Source organism: Poecilia formosa, unplaced genomic scaffold (assembly GCF_000485575.1).
Source record: "Poecilia formosa unplaced genomic scaffold, Poecilia_formosa-5.1.2 Scaffold2, whole genome shotgun sequence".
Lineage (NCBI taxonomy): Eukaryota > Metazoa > Chordata > Actinopteri > Cyprinodontiformes > Poeciliidae > Poecilia > Poecilia formosa.
In genome coordinates this window covers 4,290,519-4,310,205 of record NW_006799941.1, presented here as the reverse complement: position 1 = coordinate 4,310,205, position 19,687 = coordinate 4,290,519, and the positions used below count along the sequence as shown (strand labels likewise).

Here is a 19,687-nt window from a genome sequence, read left to right as displayed (position 1 = left end):
TTGAATGTGCCTTTGTGAAGTGGCCAATCTGCACCAGCAATAAACACTTATTTTATCTGGAAATGATACTTCAAAGTATCATTTCCAGATAACTTCATGTGTTTTTCACAAAGAAATGTGCTATTTATGTTAAACGATGTTTTACAAAGAAAAAGATTCCCTTATGATGCAGGGTGGATGGCGTGAGAGATAAAAACGGTGCAAAAACACAAAGTATTACCAAGCATCTTTGGTCTAATCTCTACTGCAAATATCTCAGCACACTTGAAGTAAGACAAAACTAATTAATAAATAATTTTTCATCTAGAAATATGAGCTTGTTTTAAGTCAATAAATCCTTAATATTGACAAAAAAAATTACTAGCTCCATTGGAAGATTATTTCTCTTACAACAAAACGTTTTTCCCATGTTACAATAAGTAAAATAATTGACCAATATGGTAATACTGACTCAAATAAAGATCACATTTCTTGTTGAAAAGTTAGTTTTGTCTTATTTCAAGTGTACTAAGATATTTGCTCTAGAAACTAGAGCAAAAATACTTTGAAAAATTTTGTGTTTTTGCAGAGAAGGAAGCATATTTGAACATAAATGTATTTGTTTTTTGTTTGTTTTTCATTTTGTGCTTTTTGGGTTTTTAAAAGCAGAAAAACAAAAATAAATCAAACCGATATAATTTTTTTGTGCCTCATAGGTCTAAAAACTAAATGAAATGTGTGTTAAATGAAGGTGGGGAGTTACTGTTGCACAGACAGAATCCCACTTTAAGGCTCTTCTATCTTCTTATTGCACTGAATCACAATTGGCAATTTGGATGTTGGCCTCAAAACTGCGTGGCCAATGTGTTTGAGTTAGAATGCTTTTAAGAAAATGTGTTGTCTCACAAAATGCCTGCCCATAAAGTGAAGCCAATAAATAAAACAACCAGGCACCTTTCTATAAAATTAAAACTTTTGGCCTGCAGGAGGAGAAAGAGGGAGAGAGCGACTGAGCTTAAGTGAGACGCAGATAAAGGAGTGCATGACAGCGGCCTTGGGCGCGGCTGAATCCCTCTTTTTCTGTTTTCTCGTTGGCATGCTCCACATCTCCAGGCTCTTAAGCGATTAGGGAGCTGCGGAGACCGTGCCGTCCAAGCATAGCTCCATGCAGATGTTCATTTTTATGCCAATAAACAAACGTGCCCCCAGATTAAAGCTCCAATGCACAGTGCAAATTCAGCAGAGTGAATGGCATTCTCCATGCTTGTGTCATCAGTGTCCTGCCCCCTCTTCAGACGGAGCCTCATGGCCCGTTCCAGCTGCACACTCACTTGAACGACTTGCACAGGGATGGGCAAGACGAATACGGGTTGAATAAAGAAGTGAAAACAAAATGAAAATAAATGCTCAATTTTAATAAATGTGGCTGAAAATGCTGCAGTTATATCTCATGCCCCCAATTTTACCCATCAATCTGCAATTTCCAGCCTTTTAACATCTCTTTGTAAACATCCTGCAGGTCTCATTATTTCTTTTCCCTCCTCTTTTCCGTCTCTCTCTTCCTGAGCCTGACACTTCCCCTTGGTAAAAGCAGCTAAATCACTCTGTGAATATTCCAATCCCCGAGATAAGAAAAGGAGGCTTTGTCCTGCTGCACTCTGGGTAATGCTGTTCTCCATTGTTGGATGACAGGGCTCCATAGAGAAGCAGGTTTTAATTCCGATAGCATCTCCACCCTGCATGGACACAATGCCAGATAAAAACCCCTATCCAGCGTGACACACACATGCCAGCGTCCCCCAAACAAGCCTCAATCTGTGCAGCACAGGAGAAAGGTGGTGTAGCACCGAACAGAGACACACAAGATAAACCGGTCACAGCAAAATGAACGCTATCACATGATCCCAGAGCAAATGCAATTATTGCCCTGGTCTAACATTTTACATCTATAGCCACACTGACCATTTATGCACAATCTGAACCTCCACATCCAATCCCACCGCAGCCTCTGTATGACACGGGTGCACCAACGTTTCTGAGCAGAAAACGATGCCAGGTTCTACTTTTGCAGATGGGCTGAATGCCGATTTTCATTCCTCTGAGATGTTTTAAGCCACATTACCTCAGCTAGTCCTGAAAAGTCAGCCGGCCTGTCCCACCCCCTACCCGCTGACCGAGTGCCCAATCAACAATCAGCGCTGGCCAAAGGAAACCTGTAATTTTCGACCCTGTAATCATTTCTATCAGATGCTTTGCTGTCCTTCACAATGATTTGAAAATTTAAATGACAATGGCCACTTTGCTTTAACATATCTGCAGGCAGCCACCAACGACAGCAGGGATGCAATACGGCACGAGTAAAACTCCAGCCGCACCTGACCACTCAGAAAAGTAAAACAAGGCTCCACTGAGACGACACATCCTCACAACGACACAGACACTTTAGAAATACACAGATTAGAGCACAAAAGTATTCACATCCTTCAACCATTTTTTACACTGTCTCTTCAATAAACATTCAAAGAACTAAAAAAAAATACTCTGGTCACATGAAACCACAGTTAAAGCAGCATTATGCTGAGGAGACGCTTTATTTTCAACAGGAGCAAACAAGTTGGTCAGAATTGATTGGAGTTAATTTGAGCTTAACATGAAGTAAAACTCAAATAAAACCTGTTGGAGGCTGAAAAATCCTTAAGACTGGGGTAGAGCTTCACCTTTCAAAAAGATAACAACTTTAAACAGAGAAAACACTTTAATTCAATTCAAGGCTGGTAAAGTACAGCTGTACTCAGGTAAAAGTAGCACAACTTCAACATATTTTTACTTAAAAGAAATTACTGAAGTAAGAGCAGAAAAAGTGTTTGGTAAAAAATCTATTGCAGCACTGAGAAACTGATCATTTAATATTTAAAAATCATCAGATGGACCAAAGTATAAAGTTAAGTAGAAATTTTGGTATTTTAAGGTAAAAATTGCAATGATTCATATAAGCAACAAAAAGTAAAATCAGGCAAAAGAAAATGTATTCAAATCAGTTTTTTTCAGTATAAAAACTTATGAAACTTTAACAGGTTTGTTCTTCATTCAGTGGGAAGAAGAACAAACTTCATATTAAAATTACTCAAGTAAAAGTAATATGTACATTGAAGTAAAAATACTGTTAAAAATCATTTTTTAAAAGTTATTCAAGTAATGTAATTGACTAAATGTAATTAGTTACTACCCAACTCTGAAGTGAATTATTTTGCCCCTGCTGCTACAAAATAAAATTTGTGTAAAATGTGTGTAAAATCATGAACAAAAATACTGAATAAAATAATCTGTAATGAAAGCTAAGGGGACAGAATGAATCATCTAATTGCCACAAACAGGAAAAAACTTAATTTTGAATGATTGAAAAGTGATTAAAAAAATATAAAGAAAATAGGAGCTAAAAAAGATTAAATTGGATTTCAAAGCTTTGTTCCAGTGGTATCTATCTGTTGTAGGTACTCTATGTTTTTATGCTGTACTCTATGGATGTACTGCATAAAAACATTCAGAAGAATTGGTAAAATCAGCTCATTTTCCCTTTATAATTAAAAACATTTCTTATTTGGCTCTATAGGAGCCCAAACGCTTAATGTGGCTACATGTGTAGTTGCAGACTCTTGGTATAGTCAAAGCTCAGATGTAAAGTTTTGAGTTGTAAGGCTCAACAAACATGCATGCCACACTTTTCAGATTTTTATCACATGTTCTTTTCCTCTGACATGCCACTATGCACCGAGAAAAATGCTAATAAGATTCATGCAAATTTGTAGTTTTAACTTGACAAAATGTAAAAAGATCAATGAAATTAAATAACATATACAGCCACATTTAACATGAGGCTCATTTGTCAGATTAAAAGCAAGTTTAGAAAAAAACAGACTCTTAAGCAGGTACTAAATATATTTTACTTTGATCTCACATTTCTGGAATAAAATGTTTTTTGTTACTCGTCTGATGTAATATTCTTAAATGTCATGTTTTTATTAGCTGTACACAGAAAATATCATTAACGAAAAAAGAAACAGCAGTCTGTGTAATTTATCCATATAATGTGTTTCACTTAGTGCAATGAATTACAGAAATAAATTAACCTTTAGACAATATTCTTATTTAATTAATGGATCTCTAGCAGTGAAAACAGATATGCGTCTTGAATTTTGTTCCTGAAACTTAAAAAATGTTCCCTCTGTAGCCAAAGTGAGATATTTGTCATATTTGTCAGGCTGTCAGTGGAGGCAGCAGACACTTACAGCCAAGAGCATAAACAGAAACATGTGATTCAGGTCTCGTTTGTGACCCATGCATCAACTATCTTTCTCATCCATCTTTTTTTCACCTTTTTCCTCACTATAAAAAGACCAAAATGGTTTAAAAACTTGCCTCTGGCCAGAAATTATTCTGATAATCCCTAAGAATTGAAATCTGTCTCACATTCTGTAATGCCAACTCAGAATCCAAACATGTTTTTCACTGAAGAAAGTTATCACCAGTCCATATTTCATTTTTTTTTAGGAGTCTGCCCCGAATAGACGGCACAAATAGAATCAGGTTTACCCTTTAAAATGACATTTCATGGGTTTTGACCGTGTGGTGAAATGTGAAAATCAGGGTCTGCAACATGGCTCGCTGGATTCCTCTGACTATCGATTCCCATCTTCTGTGAGGCAGGGGATCGATCGGAGGGATTTAGACATGGGGGCCGCTTTCTAAACATTCCCTCCTGGCAGGCAGGCTGCATCCCAGCTGGCCCGACTCCGCCTGACAGAAAGCTTCACCGCCACACCTGAGCTGTTTTTATTTGCACAGATTTTCCATCTCAGATTTTTTCATTAGTTGTTTTCTTATTTTAAAGCATCTTAGGCAGCGTTCACACTGCAGGATGAAGTGACCCAATATCCCATTTTTTGTCAAATCTGATTTTTTTAAAATAATTTTTTTTTTTTTTCAGTGATCGTTCATATTTCCAAATATATGAAACTTGTATGTGATCTTCAGTGTGAACTGCAAACAAGCTGAAAGTTTCCTGCATGTGCAGTAGAGGGCGCAATAATGTCGTACATAGAGAGCGTGCTCAGTGTTTTGCCAACCGCCATAAACAAGACGAAGAAGAAGTGCTCAGTCTTTACGTTAGCATGCTAACGGTGGAGCATATCTTACGATTTTAAAGTCGTTCTCCAACCGGAACCAGCACTTTAACAACCCAAACCTCATTACAGTCCACCATGATTGTTGTTTTTATTCCCGCTTGTGCGTATCAGGACGCAGCATAGTGACGTTTGTCGAATATCAGTGACGTTCAGGTAGGATGAATGTGGCCTAAACTGACCAGACTGTCATGATCAGATGCTGAAGATCACCGATACTTGACAAACCTCACTGTTCTGCATCCTGATACGCGCAAGCGGGAAGAAAAAAATCATGGCGGACCGTAATGAGGATTAAGTTGTTAAGTGCTGGTTCCGGTCGGACAACAACTTCAAAATCGTAATCTATGCTTCACCGTTAGCATCCATGTTTACTTCCACTAACACCGAGTACTTTTTCTCCCTCTTCTTTAAAACACTGAGCGATATTGCGCCCTCTACTGGGCATGCAGGTCGTTTGCAGTTCACACTGCAGATCACATACAAGTCGCATATTGTTGGAAGTTTGAACGATCACGGCAAAAAAAATACAATTTCACAAAAACGTCAGGCTTGGTCACTTCAGGCTGCAGTGTGAATGTAGTCTTAGATTCAACATATTCCTCAATGTACCTGCAGTTTTTGTTGAGAAAAAATATTTGAGACAAAATTGAAACATAAAATGGAAAAAGATACAGAAGCAGCAGCAGGAGGAAAAAGAAGCTCAGAAAAAGGAGGAAAAAATGTAAGTAGGCCATTTCAACACTGTCAAGCACCACTTAAACAAATTACAAAAGCTTACAATCAAGATACAGAAATTACAAAACCGTCGGGTCACCACAGCAACCAAAAGTCTAATCAAAGCTGTGATCAGTGTAGTAGCTGATGGAATGAGAAGAGGAGGAGATGATGAAGACGAGAGAGAGGCTGCAGTCAAAATGGACCTCTATGCCGTAAACTGGGCTGAGAAAATAAAACAGCTTTGCTGGTCAGTCAGTCTGTGGTACACAGGCTGGATATTAGAAAACACTGAACTGAGATAATATTCCTGAACATTGCAAAGATGATACCAATGCATTGCTGCTTTCAATTAACCTCAGGTGTCAGAACAATGACATGATCGTGTTCAAGGTTCAAATCTGACAAAAATGTTGAACTTGCTAACTGCTGTACTCTTCGATCAGGTGCACCATAACAAAAATAACCCAATAATGATGCTTTTATCAATATTTCTACATTAAAGTGGGCAATAAGCTGATCAGGTCCAAAGTTTTGGGGCTTTTCAATATTCTGTGTCTGAATATTTAAAAATATCGAGACATTACGTCACCATAGTGTGAGCATGCTGGAAGGATCTGTTCTCCATGTGTGCAAGTGTTGCACACTTAATAATAAAACTCATATCCGTTTGTGTGATTTCATTGGTTCTTTTTATTGTTGACAAATAGCCGTGTGTGCAACACTTAAAACTGCATAACAGGCAGTACACATAATTTTGATGAGCTAATTTCTGTACATTTGCTAAGTTAAACTTAAGACTTCTGAAGCCATGATGATCGAAAACATAAACAGCTCTGGAAAAAACTAAGAGACCATTTAAAATGATCAGTTTGTCTGATTTTACTTTTTATAGGTCTATGTTTGAGTAAAATGATCATTGTTCTTTTAGTCTATGAACTATTGATAGCATATCGCTGAAATTACAAGCAAAACTTCAGTATTTATTTGCAGAAAATGAGAACTGGTCAAAAGAACTAAAAAGATGCAGAGCTTTCAGACCTTAAATAACGCAAAGAAGAAAAGTTCATGTTCATTTAGAAACAACAACACTGATGTTTTAACTCAGGAAGAGTTCAGAAATAAATATTTGGTGGAAAAACCAGGAAGTTTTCAGTGGGATTCACTGCAGTGGGCTCTTAATGTATAAATTCTTAAAAACAACTTAACATGTTTGATACCTTAAACTTGAGTAACTTAGTGATTTAAATAAATTAACTTCATAAACTTATATTGGCATTTTTGAATCTGGTATGTGAGTTAACTTGCGTCTGTCACTGCAAACAGATTTTAACCAACTATGTGTCATTAAAAATACACACTCCTTCAGCTATTCTTTTCTAATCAGAGTGGAATAAATAATAAAGTCCATCCAATAAAATAATAATAAAAAAAACCAACAGGAGACCCTTTTTCTTTGAAGCATTGGAAATAAACAGCAAACAATGTTGTGAAGCCAAACTAAGGGCATCACAGGTGGCGTTTCTTAAATGGAAAACATGCTGCAAGTAACAGCATTAGAAACAACACAACGATCGCACATAATAAACCATTTTTATCCCATACAGACTGAGAGGGTGAGCTCAACCAAATAGCGTTTGGGACAAAGTGATGATCTGGAAGAAAGAACTGAGTGAGACGTAATCTCAACAGATAATTAAAAAAATATTCCTGCATCTGCAAGTTTTCCTAAGTTTTTGCAAGCTTAAAAATATATTTCAAGCTGTAGTTCAGTCACACTTCTCAATACTGTTAAGAAAATCTTCATCAAGAATAAGATAATTCACTGCTCTACATATGTTGTATTTTTACTGAAATGGCTTGATGTATGTTGGCAAAACCTAAAAACCGTTGGAATGAAACTCAGTCGAGCTCCATTCATTTAAATATAATTATCAAATAAAAACAACACAATTATATTCCTATTCAAATGCACTTTAACAATTTTAAAAAATTAATACCAGTGTACATTTTCAGGTGACTTTGTTTTGTTTTACGGCTAAAAATCCAGTTAAACATAATTTACAGACAAATGAGACTAAAGTTGTCCAGTTGCTCAGCAGTTTAACTGACAGCGACGCGATGCGGTCGGGAAACATTTTACGATGACAAAAGAGGAAATTAAAGTGCAAAGAGAGCACAGACATAAAAACAAAACCATGTGTGAGTGTTGTGACATCTCTTCATTTCTGTCTATTTTACCAGAATCTGAATCTGTCCAGCGCAGCCCTCATGAGATTAATGTATTCTGTGGATAATGGAGCTGGCAGCCTTGAGGGCTCGGCTGAGAGTTGCCACAATGATTCTCAGTCATTTCCTCTGAAGGACCAATTTACGTCAAATTGAGGCATTATAAAAGGAGTCAAACTTGGACAAAGTGAACAAACCCTTGCAACTTTCACTTGCAACTCTTCAGGTCATGCTTCACCTCTTAAAGGGAATTCATTGAGAGTTCAAAGCGGGTCATATCAAAGTTTCTATTGAAATCGAATTATCTCAGAAGTTTTGCAGAATACCATTTTGATAACTGCCTACATAACTTTACAGGCTGAAAATGTGAACTGTTGGTTATATTTTACAGCACCGTAAAACATTTGAAGGTGGTTTAACTGGAAAATGAAATTCCACCTGCTGCCGTTAAAATGTAACTTAAGCCAAAAAGGAAATTGTTTTGGTTTTAACTCAGAAATTAAAGTTCATGAAGTTGATTTAACAACAAGAGACGAGTTGTCTAAACATTGTTTTTTAAGTTCATTAATCTTTAATTGTAACTTAATCCTGCAATTTAAGCTAAACAATTATTTCACAAAATGCAAGAAAAGAACTGAACTAGTAAAAGAGACACATTTCTCTATTATTTTACTCACATTATCAAGTTAAAAATAACGATTTTACTTTAGAATAATTTAAATTCTTGTTTCAAATTGAATGAACAAAATTTCTGATCTGATCATGAATTTTATTAAACATCACAATGAATTCTGCTAAAAACATTTAGTGTGAAATAACCCAGGAGTCAGATCGATGTAACGCATTTCCATCTCCGGATACAAAAACAAGCCGCTAAGCATTCTGGGAAACAGTTCTCACTCCTGAATTTTTCTTCTTTTTTTTAAGTGCCAACATAAAAACTCTAGTTTTCTCAACTCTTGGAGGTTTGACAAGATTAATAAAAAGTTAACACAACTTACTGCTGTAAGTTATCTTTCACAAACTCACACATTTAAACCAGCTAAATGTATTTGAGTAGGAGACAGTAGACAGAACTAAATGCAATGTTTTACAGTGAGGCTGGATGCAGCTGAACATGCATGTGTACAGAGGCAAAGCGTGAACATGACTCCTATGCATCAGAGTGGGTGGCTGAGTGGAGATGAAGGGAGAAACAGAGGAAAGAAAAAGAGGAGACTGTGTTGTCCTATGATGAAAGGCTTGATTGATTAGAGAGTGATGATTGCAGTAAATGGCCTGGAAGATGGCTCCATCTCTGTTTCCCGTTTCCCCCTCGTCTCTTCCACCTTCTCCCCCCACGCCGCTTTCTCTCTCCCTCTCCTGGTTTCATCATGGCAGCCCATCAGCAGAGTGGCCCTCTCTCTCTCCTAATGGCACAGCTATTAGCACTAATGCATTTCCCAACGTACAGCAGCTGCCACATCACAATCTGAATGAAAGGACATGTCTTCCTCCAATCTCCACAATCTCCGTCCCGTCTTTCATCCAATCTCGTCTACCGGTTCCGAGGTGCCACGCTTCACGTCAACGCCTCTTCATCTATGTCAAAGCAGCCATCATCAGAGCCGCGGTGTGACAGAGGGGAAGAGCGGCTGATGATAATGTAGCAGATAATATATTGTTGATCATGTCATCAGTCTTAAAGTGATGATGATGATGACGACCAGAGACGATGTTTCATTTCGTGAATTCAGCCTTCGGTTTGCTCAAAGTTGTTATCTTAGTGACTCCAGGAAACACCGACTAACACTATTTGTACATGTGTCAAGATTCTCAACAGGCTTCATTAAGCGTTAAACAACTGGAAGTCAGAGGCAGCTCACAAATGACAGCTCCAAGCCAACAATCTGTGATTTTAAAGCTTTCTAAGAGAGCACATAAACAAACAGCAACAAACTACCACTGTTCAAGCTGACATGTGTTTGCATGTGCGTTCTCTGGATTTTTTTCATTTTACTTGCAGCAGACAAATTCAGTTTTCAGTTGTTTTTGGATACTAAGGGATATGCACGCATACAAATCCACAGCATGAACTTGACTACTATTTCAGCAGGAGGATAAGTAAATGCCAAGGTGTTCAAAAGTTAGAGCTTGAAATGGCAAGAAATAAAAATGAAAAAATAAGAAAGAAACATAGGGTGCTCTTTTTTTGTCGGAAATGTTGCTAGATATAGCAGGAAAGTGGATGAGTTGGTAACTTAACTGCAAACATGCAGACATGAGCTGATGGTCTGTCAGTCAAAACTTTCTCACAGCAGAGCAAAAAAGGACAGCGGTTGATTTTTAGACCTTTGATAAGATCAGTGGATAAGATCGGCTTCACATTCAAGTATCGGCTGATCACTGATCTCCCAAAACGAAGAAAATTAAGGTCAATTTATCAATGCACCCATAATAAAAAAGACGCCAAGGAATGCTCCAGATTGACCAGTTTTCTGCAGCTGTTGCTCCGCTCCTCAGGGTGTGTCACAGCTTTGCAGAGGCTGCAGAAACCCAAACTGCAGTCACACCGTGTCTTCCCTAGTTGTACATGGCGGCGTTTTAAAAAGCACAGGCTACTTGGCAACAAGCATGAGGAAATGAAAAAGCTGTGTGTCCTGCTGGGTTACAGCATTACTTTCTCTTGACCTCCACATTTGAAGTTTCCCTACAAGTTCATCTTCTGAACGTGTCTTCAGAGCTGGAAAGCTGCTTATAAGAGCATGAAGGCTGTTTCTACACTAAATTATTCATATTCTTTAACACTGCTGTAAGGTTCATCTATTTATTTTGCTTACATTACACTGCTATGTGCTTCAAGTGTTTACTGCCTTTACTTTAAGCAAAATGTGAAATATCTCCATGAAAAGCCCTACCACACACACAGATGTTACCACATTAAATGTTTATTTAATACCATATATTCTATATTAAACAAGGAATTAAAAAGTGGAAGTTGTCAGTCAGCCCTAATTTTCATCTTTTATTATTTTTATTAATTTTTTTATGGTTTTAATGAAGATTGACTTTCACTAATTGTACAAAGAGCCACCAGCATCTGCAGCTGAAAACGATGAATACAAAAACAAATACAAAAACAAATCCTTCTGGAGTCCAAAAATCAATTTTACATCCAGTAATTTGCCTCTTTTATGTGATTCATATTTTTTTTTCTCCATTCACATATTTCAAATTTAAACATTTTGTGTGTAAACACTGTGCTAGAAGGAGTTTCACTGATAGACGGAGACATTTTATCCTGAATTGGCAAACACCCAGTTAATCACATCAGCCAGAGAAACGCATACTGGCTTTCAGACAAAAAAATATTTTAAAAGGATTTCATCCTTTAAAAAGGCATTTTGAAGATGTGCTAAAGGAACCAAACCAAAAATGATCTAAAAGCATAAAAATTAGTTGCATCTGGATGCTCCTCTCAAAGGCCTCATCATTTTTTGTGTGCCGTCTTTTGTGAACAAAAGAAAGAATAATGTGATACTTGGCTCCAAGCCTCGGCTCTCTCTTTCATCCCAATGTGGATTGTAAAACGGCAATGACAATCACTCTGCCACCTAAGAGCGACTCTGCTGCCAGCGCCATTTTCAGGAGCCGCAGAAGGACAGACACCTGACCTTGACAAATCATCAGCTAGCTGACACTGAAATGTCTATTTCACACACCATTTCATTCCAAAGGATTTAAAACCCTGAACGGCCATCGCAACAGTTGTTACAGTCAACATTTTGCCATCCGTAACGTCCAGCCGGTCAGACGCCGCTGTTGGTCCAGGAAGAAAGGAAGGAGCAGACCTTCCCATCGTTACCAGAGCAGCTGCCGTGGCGCTGCTGTCGCCGGGTTGGTGAGGGAAGCAGCTGGGCAGGCCTGGTGTTGAAGACGCCATCACTGAACACAAACTGTGGATCTCAAAAGTGCGCACAACCTGCTAAAAGGTTAAATCTGAGCTTCTCTCAATCACAAGACCGAACAATTTTGTCTTTGGAGGCAAACTTGGATAGATTATGTGAAGATCTGATTATATTTTCAGAGACCAAACTTGATGAAGCCACCCTGGTAATCCACTCTAGATAAACCTTTTATGCTTTTGGTTCGTGTATTTTTGTTTATTTTTTTTCCATCTCTAGCTATTTCAGTTTTTCTTCTTTTACATTCTGTTTTTTATTCCCATAATCAAAATCTTTCTCGGGGAAGTGGAGTTGAATCTTTGATCTACTTGTCCTCCTTCTCCCAAATGTTAAAATCGACTTTGTGATGTTTATGCATATTTGGGTAGTAACTAGTTACACTTACTTGAGTACTTCTAGAAGTACTTTCAGTGTGCTGTACTTTTTACTTTACTTTTACATAATAGTTTTATTATGAAGTGTCATTACTCTTACTTGAATGAAACGTCTGAAAAGTGTGGCATGTATATGTACTGAGCCCGCCCATCTCAAAATGTTGTAGAAACATATGATGCATCTGGACTTTGACTATACCACACATTAAGCTTTTAGGCTCTTATACAGCCAAATGAGAAACATTTTTAATTAAAACAGTGAAATGAACAGATTCCCCCAGATCTAATGGATGTTTTTATGCAGGACATCCAGAGAGTATCTACAACAGATGGGCATCAGTGGAACAAGGCTTATAAGAGCAATTTAATGTTATTTTTTCACTTCTATGTGCTTTATATTCTTAACTTTTCATACTGAAAAGAACTCATTAAATTTTTTTCTTTGTAAGTCAGATGATTCAGTTTGTTGTAAAATTAAAAATAAATTTTTATTTCATTCCATTAACTACCACTACATATTATTTGATTTAGTCTTTTTGTTTATAATTTCTATTTATTTATTTATTTTTGCTGCTTTATACATTTTATTTTGTAGCAGCAGGGGCAGAAGAAATAAATCCAGTTTGTTAGTAACTAATTACATTTAGTCAATTACTTTTACTTGAGTAACTTTATTGAAAAAAAATATTTGTAGGAGTAATTTACTACGATATACTTTTTATTTTTACTTGAGTAATTTTATTATGAAGTATTTCTACTCTCACTTCAGTAAAATTTCTGGTTTCTCTTCCCACTGAATGAAGAACAAACTTGTTTTAACCAAAACTTCACCAGACACAGACACACACCTGCAGTTTCTGTTACTGTTTCATAAGCTTTTATTGAAAGAAACTGATTTGGAAATATTTGTCTTTTACCAGACTTTGCTAGTTTTTATTATTTATATGATATATTATCATTTTGGGCTTTAAAATACCAAAAATTCCACTTAATTTTATATTTTAGTCTGTCTGATCATGTGATTTTTAACTGCCAAATGATTGATCATTTGACGTTTTACCAAATACATTTTTACTCTTACTTGAGTAACTTGCGGGATGGAACATTTTACTTTTACTTGAGTAAAAATATGTTGAAGTTGTGCTACTCTTGCTTACAAACCATTTTTTGGGTTCTCTGCCCACCTCTGGCCACATATGCTCTAAAAACAGACACACACACACACACACACACACACACACACACACACACACACACACACACACACTACACCCAAAAAAACCCTCGTCTCTCATGCATCAACACCTTTTCTTTCCATTTGACAGACTGCTCCACCCGCTAGTTTAAGATGCAACGCGTTTCTCCTAATATGCCCAAAGAGCACGAAGCCCTAATCTAATTAGAGTGTCAGTCAGCAGAGTGTTCAGCCAAAGAGAAATTAGGAAAGCACAAAATCTACAAACAGGGGAAAAAAAATCATCTAGCAAGGATGTAGCATATCTAACCGCCCCACCAGATTCTCCCCTCCCCGCCCACCACCGCCTTCTTTTTGTGATATTTTTTTAATGGGCTCACTCTTGCCCCCGCTGAGATTCATTACCTGCCCTAATTATAAAGGCAAATGAAATCAACTCAATACATTATTAATAGAGAAGCACTATTGAGATTCATTTGCAGCATTTGCAACAATATGGTATATTCCAACTGTTTTCATGCCTGATTTAGCACGCACGCCGATAAGAATGAGGTACGTGAATAAGGTGGAAGTGAAGAGAGCGAGGACGACTACAAAGCTGGACTGGACAGAAAGAGTTTCGAGCAGAAGAGGGGGGAAAGGATGGAGCGAAGAAAGGTTTTGGAGGAGAAGGAGGAGGAGGGGGTAGGGATTAAAGAGAGAGCTGGTTTTTCCACTTGAGGAGCTATTGATGCTATATTGGATGCAGCTACTTATGAACAGGTGTGCTATGTGTGGAGGACTGTGACCCAGGCACCACTTCCTGCATGGCTACACATCCGATTGAGGCGCATTGGAGCCGGACAGAGAGAAAGCCAGAGAGAGCGAGAGGCAGGCATCAGCCCCCTCAGGCCTAAGATGAAGGGACAGCCGTGCCGCATCCTCCCTCCTTCAGACCAGGAGGGTGAAAGCGAGGAGCGCAGCCCAGCCACCGCAAGACTGCAGCTTCAGAGTGTAAGCAACCATGAATAAAAACGGACTTTGCAGAGAAGTAGGGCTTATAATTATTCGCTCTGAATCAGTTAAAGCCTTTTTCTCAAATATCCCCCAGGAGGCATCAGGTTAAAAATCCATTTGTGGGAAGTGTAGCATGACAGTGAGCTCGTCTCCCTGGAGACCGACGATATGACAACAGGGGAAGTGTATAAATATCTGTTTTACATATTTATATAAAACATATACAGACATGTATATGGAAGGGCGTCGGTGTTCAGCTGGTCTGTGTCTCTGCGACATTTAAAGAAAAGTAAATGTTCTTTAAACTGGACGAGCAGATTTTACAAGGATATCATCTGAATTTCAGTCGTTTGTTAACCAAATATTCTCCTTGAAAAAGGAGAAAGAGCTCAGATCATTTACTGCTTGAGCAAAACCAACATAACTGTAATTAGTTTAAATCTGAAGACAATTTAGTTCATTTGAAACTTTTGTTTATTCCAAAATACATTAAATCAATTCTTCCTTAGTTTTATTCATTAGAAACCTTTTAAAAAACTGAACCGTTTCAATGTTTTGACATAGTTTTATGTATGAATCGAAGACTAAACGTACTTAGGGAACAGTTGGCACATTTCGGTTTAAATTAATCTTTTTGATTTGGAGTTTCGACTTGAATCTAACTGAGAATCTGTGAAGGGAGTGAAAATTAGGGTGATGATAAGGAGGGCTCCTAACCTCAAAGGCTTTGAGCTGATCACCAAAGATAAATGGCACCATGTGCCAAAATCCAGTTTGCATTTGTAAGAAAGGTTTATTGTTGAAATACCAATAAATATTTTCCAGTGACTAAACAGCTTTCAATATCCAGTTTTTAATGCTAAAATGTAGATAAAAATGTAAACACTGTTCAAAACTGAGCCTCCTTTTACATTGTTTTATTATCTTCTGAGAAACTCCTGTCTCATTTCCTATCAGATACAAACTTTTAATAAGTGTTCACTCCCTCCTGCTCCTTTTCAAACAAAACATAAACTTGGTTATGTATACACATGTCGTCTCTGTCCTACTGACCGCTTGCCCTCTTGTTTTTACAAACCTTTTTGAAATAAATAAATCAAATAACTCAAGCTTCTTGGCTGCATGATCTAAATCTAAATCTGCCACCGGTATGAATAATTTTGGGCTTAACAGGAAATGTAGGTGTGAATGTTATGTTGGCATTTAAATGTTTATAAATTGAACAGTCAGTGAAGCACAGCAGCATACATATCATAATATTTCACATTTTCCTTTTCTAGATTAAAGGTATGCACCCTATTGCTTTAAAGGTCAACTGCAAAAAATGCAAAGTTCAACACATTGAAGAAACGAAGCTCTCCCACAAGGCTTGATAACGAAAAGGCCATAAAAATACCAGCATTAAAAGTAAACAGTTTGACTGAGTGTGAGTAAACGCAGAGCTTGTTTTTGCACTAAATATCCTTGTGATGCTGATCACATTGTCATTTAGCACTAACAAGTCGGAAACTGCCAGACTGAAGGGGAGGTTGGTGGGAAGTTCTGTTTGTTTTTAAGGTAAACAGAGAAAAAAAAAGACTCTGGGAAAGACGAAGACAAGCTGGAGGTCTACTTTACCGTCACGCCGTCTTTCCACACATGCTCCTTCTGCAGCTGCTCCGCCTCTCGGACCAGTTTCTGGAAGAAAACACACACAAAAATCACAAATCTGCAGGATATGGATTTAGAGACAGGACTGGGGACCAACGAGCAACAATGATCCAGGAGAACCTTTTTGAAGTCATCACATTATTCTAGCCGCATTACAATTGTTTATTTTTATCCTGTATGTGACATTTACAGTTTTGCTCCATGTAATTGATTTCATTTTGTTTGTAACTGTGGATAACACAAACTATTAAAGACTTTCTTTCATGCTTACTAGCACAAACACTGTGATTTGTAAGAAAAAAATTCATTTGTAAATGCAAATGTATGAAAGAATACGAAATTTAAATTATTATTATATAGCCTTTGCTATAATGCTATAAACAGTGTAGGCAACATTTTTCTAGAAGTAGTAATCCAGTTAAAACGGTGCCAAACAATGCTTCAATGCCTTAGTTCTGCAAACCTCTGTTATCAGGGCATATTGAGATAAAATGTTCAAATACTTAGTATTTTTATCTTGCTTTTGTTGTGCGTTTTTAATCATAACACTATAGCAATAAGTTATAACACAGAAGGAAACGAGTAAAGTAGTTGAGGGAAAATTCATTTCATATTTGTGTGTTTACAAACTTTTACCAAGAAAGAGCTTCATGTTATCCTGGCATATAAACATGATGTGATACAAAAGCACTTTTCTTAGCCTCTCTTCAAAATGGGAATTATGAGAAAACATGGCATTCAAAGAAAGGAGCTGTGATGATCTTCACAAGTCAGGAACACCTAATCACTGCAGAGCAACAATTAAATAGTTTAATGTGATAAACAAAGCTGGATGAGGATGAGAAGGATGGCAGCTGATGTGCAAAACTCTCCAACACTCGCTGGTAAAGAACTGCAGCACAGTGACATTTCCAGGTAATTTAGTCGACCATTAGATGATGTCAATAACACCAACCTAATGATATGGAGGCATGCAGGAAAAAGGCTTTTCTGTCCTACCTTCACAACTGCTGGGTATTTAGGCAGATCTGAGCTTAGATTAAATGAATAACTTCAGCTTTTAAGTACCATCTACTCTTCTTGTAATTGCAAATGATGAACATGTGGAAAAGAACCTCAAGCCCATGTTGAGCATGGTGAAAGATATGTGATGCTGTGGGTCATTTTTCCTTGCATATGCCTTTGGAAATGGCATCATAAACTTTTTAAAATGCTAGTACAGTTTAAGATAAAGTCTGACAGGCTCTACCAGGAAAAGAAACAACAATGTGAAACGTACTGAATACAGGTTTGCTTTTACAGAATCCAAACTTTTTCCGCAGACATTTCAGTCCTCACTTCAATCTAATGTGTCTGTGAATGTTTTATCCTAAATTACCATAAAGTACCCCTGCAAAGTTATGTTGTTGCAAAATGTTCTGTCATAATGTATCCGGATCTACAGCGCTTTTTGGATGACCTTGAAGAACCCTCCGCTCTCGACTGGGAAGTAATCCAAGTAGCAAATACATCTCAGCCTTCGAAACGTCCCATCCTTCCTCCTCTTCTCCCTCACTTCCATCTTGTGCCTGTATCTAGGTTTCCACAGGCCTCTAGGGGGCGATGGTGAAATTATTTTTGTCCCAGAATGGCGTGATTGGCCACAAATCCCCAGGGCTCTGAAATTACTCACCCTATTTAGACCCCCTGTTACAGTTAGAGCTCATTCATCCGAGGTCGGGCCACAAAGATTCCCGTCGCCTATCGAGAGAGATGTTTTATCTACAAAAAACACTCAAAATATAAACTCTCAGTATAACAGAAGCTATCTTATTTCCTGCCCACCTCTTCTTAGCGGTTCCAACAAAGCCTCGTCATATGATGTAAACAATTTCCCCGGGATAAGAACGTAAAGCTCCTATCATGAGGCAAACATACTATGCTGACTTAAAGCGTCAGCACTGTATGTTTTAGTACATATAAAAGTGCAATATGAAGAGGAATTTGCACTGATTTTAATCCCTTGGTTGCATATTTTTATTTTAAAAAATAGCTAAAAATAATTTTAAAATGAGCCGATGATGGAGAACATTTGATAGGAAAATAAACAACAAAATAAAGTGCCAACACAGCACAAACATAAGCTTGAGACGAAAGCCAAAGTAAGGAGATTTAAAATCTCAACCGTCTGTTAACTGGGGTAAACCGTCCTATAAATTTGGGGCAGCCAGTGAAAAAGCCTAATCACCTTTATGTTTGATCTGCAATGCAGAGAAACTGGCGGGTTGGCAGCAGTCTTCTTATGTTTATTAGACTGGATAAGAAAGATGGAGCCAGTCCACCAAAACTTTGAAAGTAGGTGCTACTTTCAAAGTCAGTCTGGAAAAGCACGTAGAAAGAGGGCGAAGATACAAAGACTGGATGCAAATGACTTATTAGAAATTAGTTTGTTATTTTTAAAGGCTACATTAACATGATGTCAGCCCACCCAAATGCTCCTCTGGGAAGGCTTTCTATAAAATCCAGAAGTATATTTTGGGAGTTTTAGAAAAGAAATACGTCACCAAGGCAGAATGGAGCTATACTTTCATGTTGTTTATATAAAATTTTTACCTCATGTTCTGAATGGCACAGCTAGAATTGAGACTCACTGGATCAGGAAATGCTTTCCAGTCTTTTCCTGTCTAATTTTGGTCAACCTATGCAAATTTTATTCTTACTTTACTATTCTTAGCTGACAAGAGTGGGATTCGGTGCTCCCTTCTGCTGCTGTTGCCCATCTGCTTCAAGGTCAGAAGTGTGGTACATTTCGTATGGATATTTTACATACACTGGTTGTAACAAGAGGTTATTATTTGAGCTGCTCTTGACTTTCTATCAAATCAAACCAGGATACTCATTCTGGTTTGAGGGAGATTCAACAAGGGAGATTCACAGTTTCTGAAACATTCAGCACATCATCCACCAACAACAGCGACATGTTCAAAGTTACTCAGAGCTAGCCTGTAGTGCTTCCTTGTTCAGGTTAGGTCAATGATCTATACAAAACATGTTCTTAGATTATGAGACTTCAGTTTGGTAAGTTCTGCCAATTTTTAGCTCCTTGCAGAATGAGCTGGTTTTAGGGCGTCAATCACTTTAAATCCAAATGAGCTGCTGCTGGCCACGCCCCCGATTCAACATCTACACTCATGAGAAAAAGGCTGCAAAACAGATGCATAATTATATATTATGCATCTGTTTTGCAGCTGCATAATATATGCAGCTGCAAAACTGCATATATTCATCTTTGAAACTGTGCATCTTTGAAAAGCAGAGCCATATGCACCTGCACAAGCAACAAGTACGCAGCAAGTGGTTTCTGAATAGTAAGTCAACAACAAAACACGTGTCTATTCCAGCAGCCATTGTACACCGCATACAGCAGTAAAACCAGCTGACCAA

At 37.7% G+C, this 19,687-nt stretch overlaps 1 protein-coding gene across 8 annotated transcripts in view; it reads right to left on the bottom strand.

The window, feature by feature from the left end:
- cacna2d2a (calcium channel, voltage-dependent, alpha 2/delta subunit 2a) overlaps window positions 1-19,687 on the bottom strand; it is a 234,507-nt gene that overhangs the window by 85,260 nt on the left and 129,560 nt on the right. For all 8 annotated transcript variants that reach the window (XM_016670882.1, XM_016670865.1, XM_016670866.1 and 5 more), the window contains exon 4: window positions 16,232-16,291. In XM_016670882.1, coding sequence (XP_016526368.1) covers window positions 16,232-16,291 — 60 coding nt within the window. The remainder of the gene's footprint in view (window positions 1-16,231; window positions 16,292-19,687) is intronic.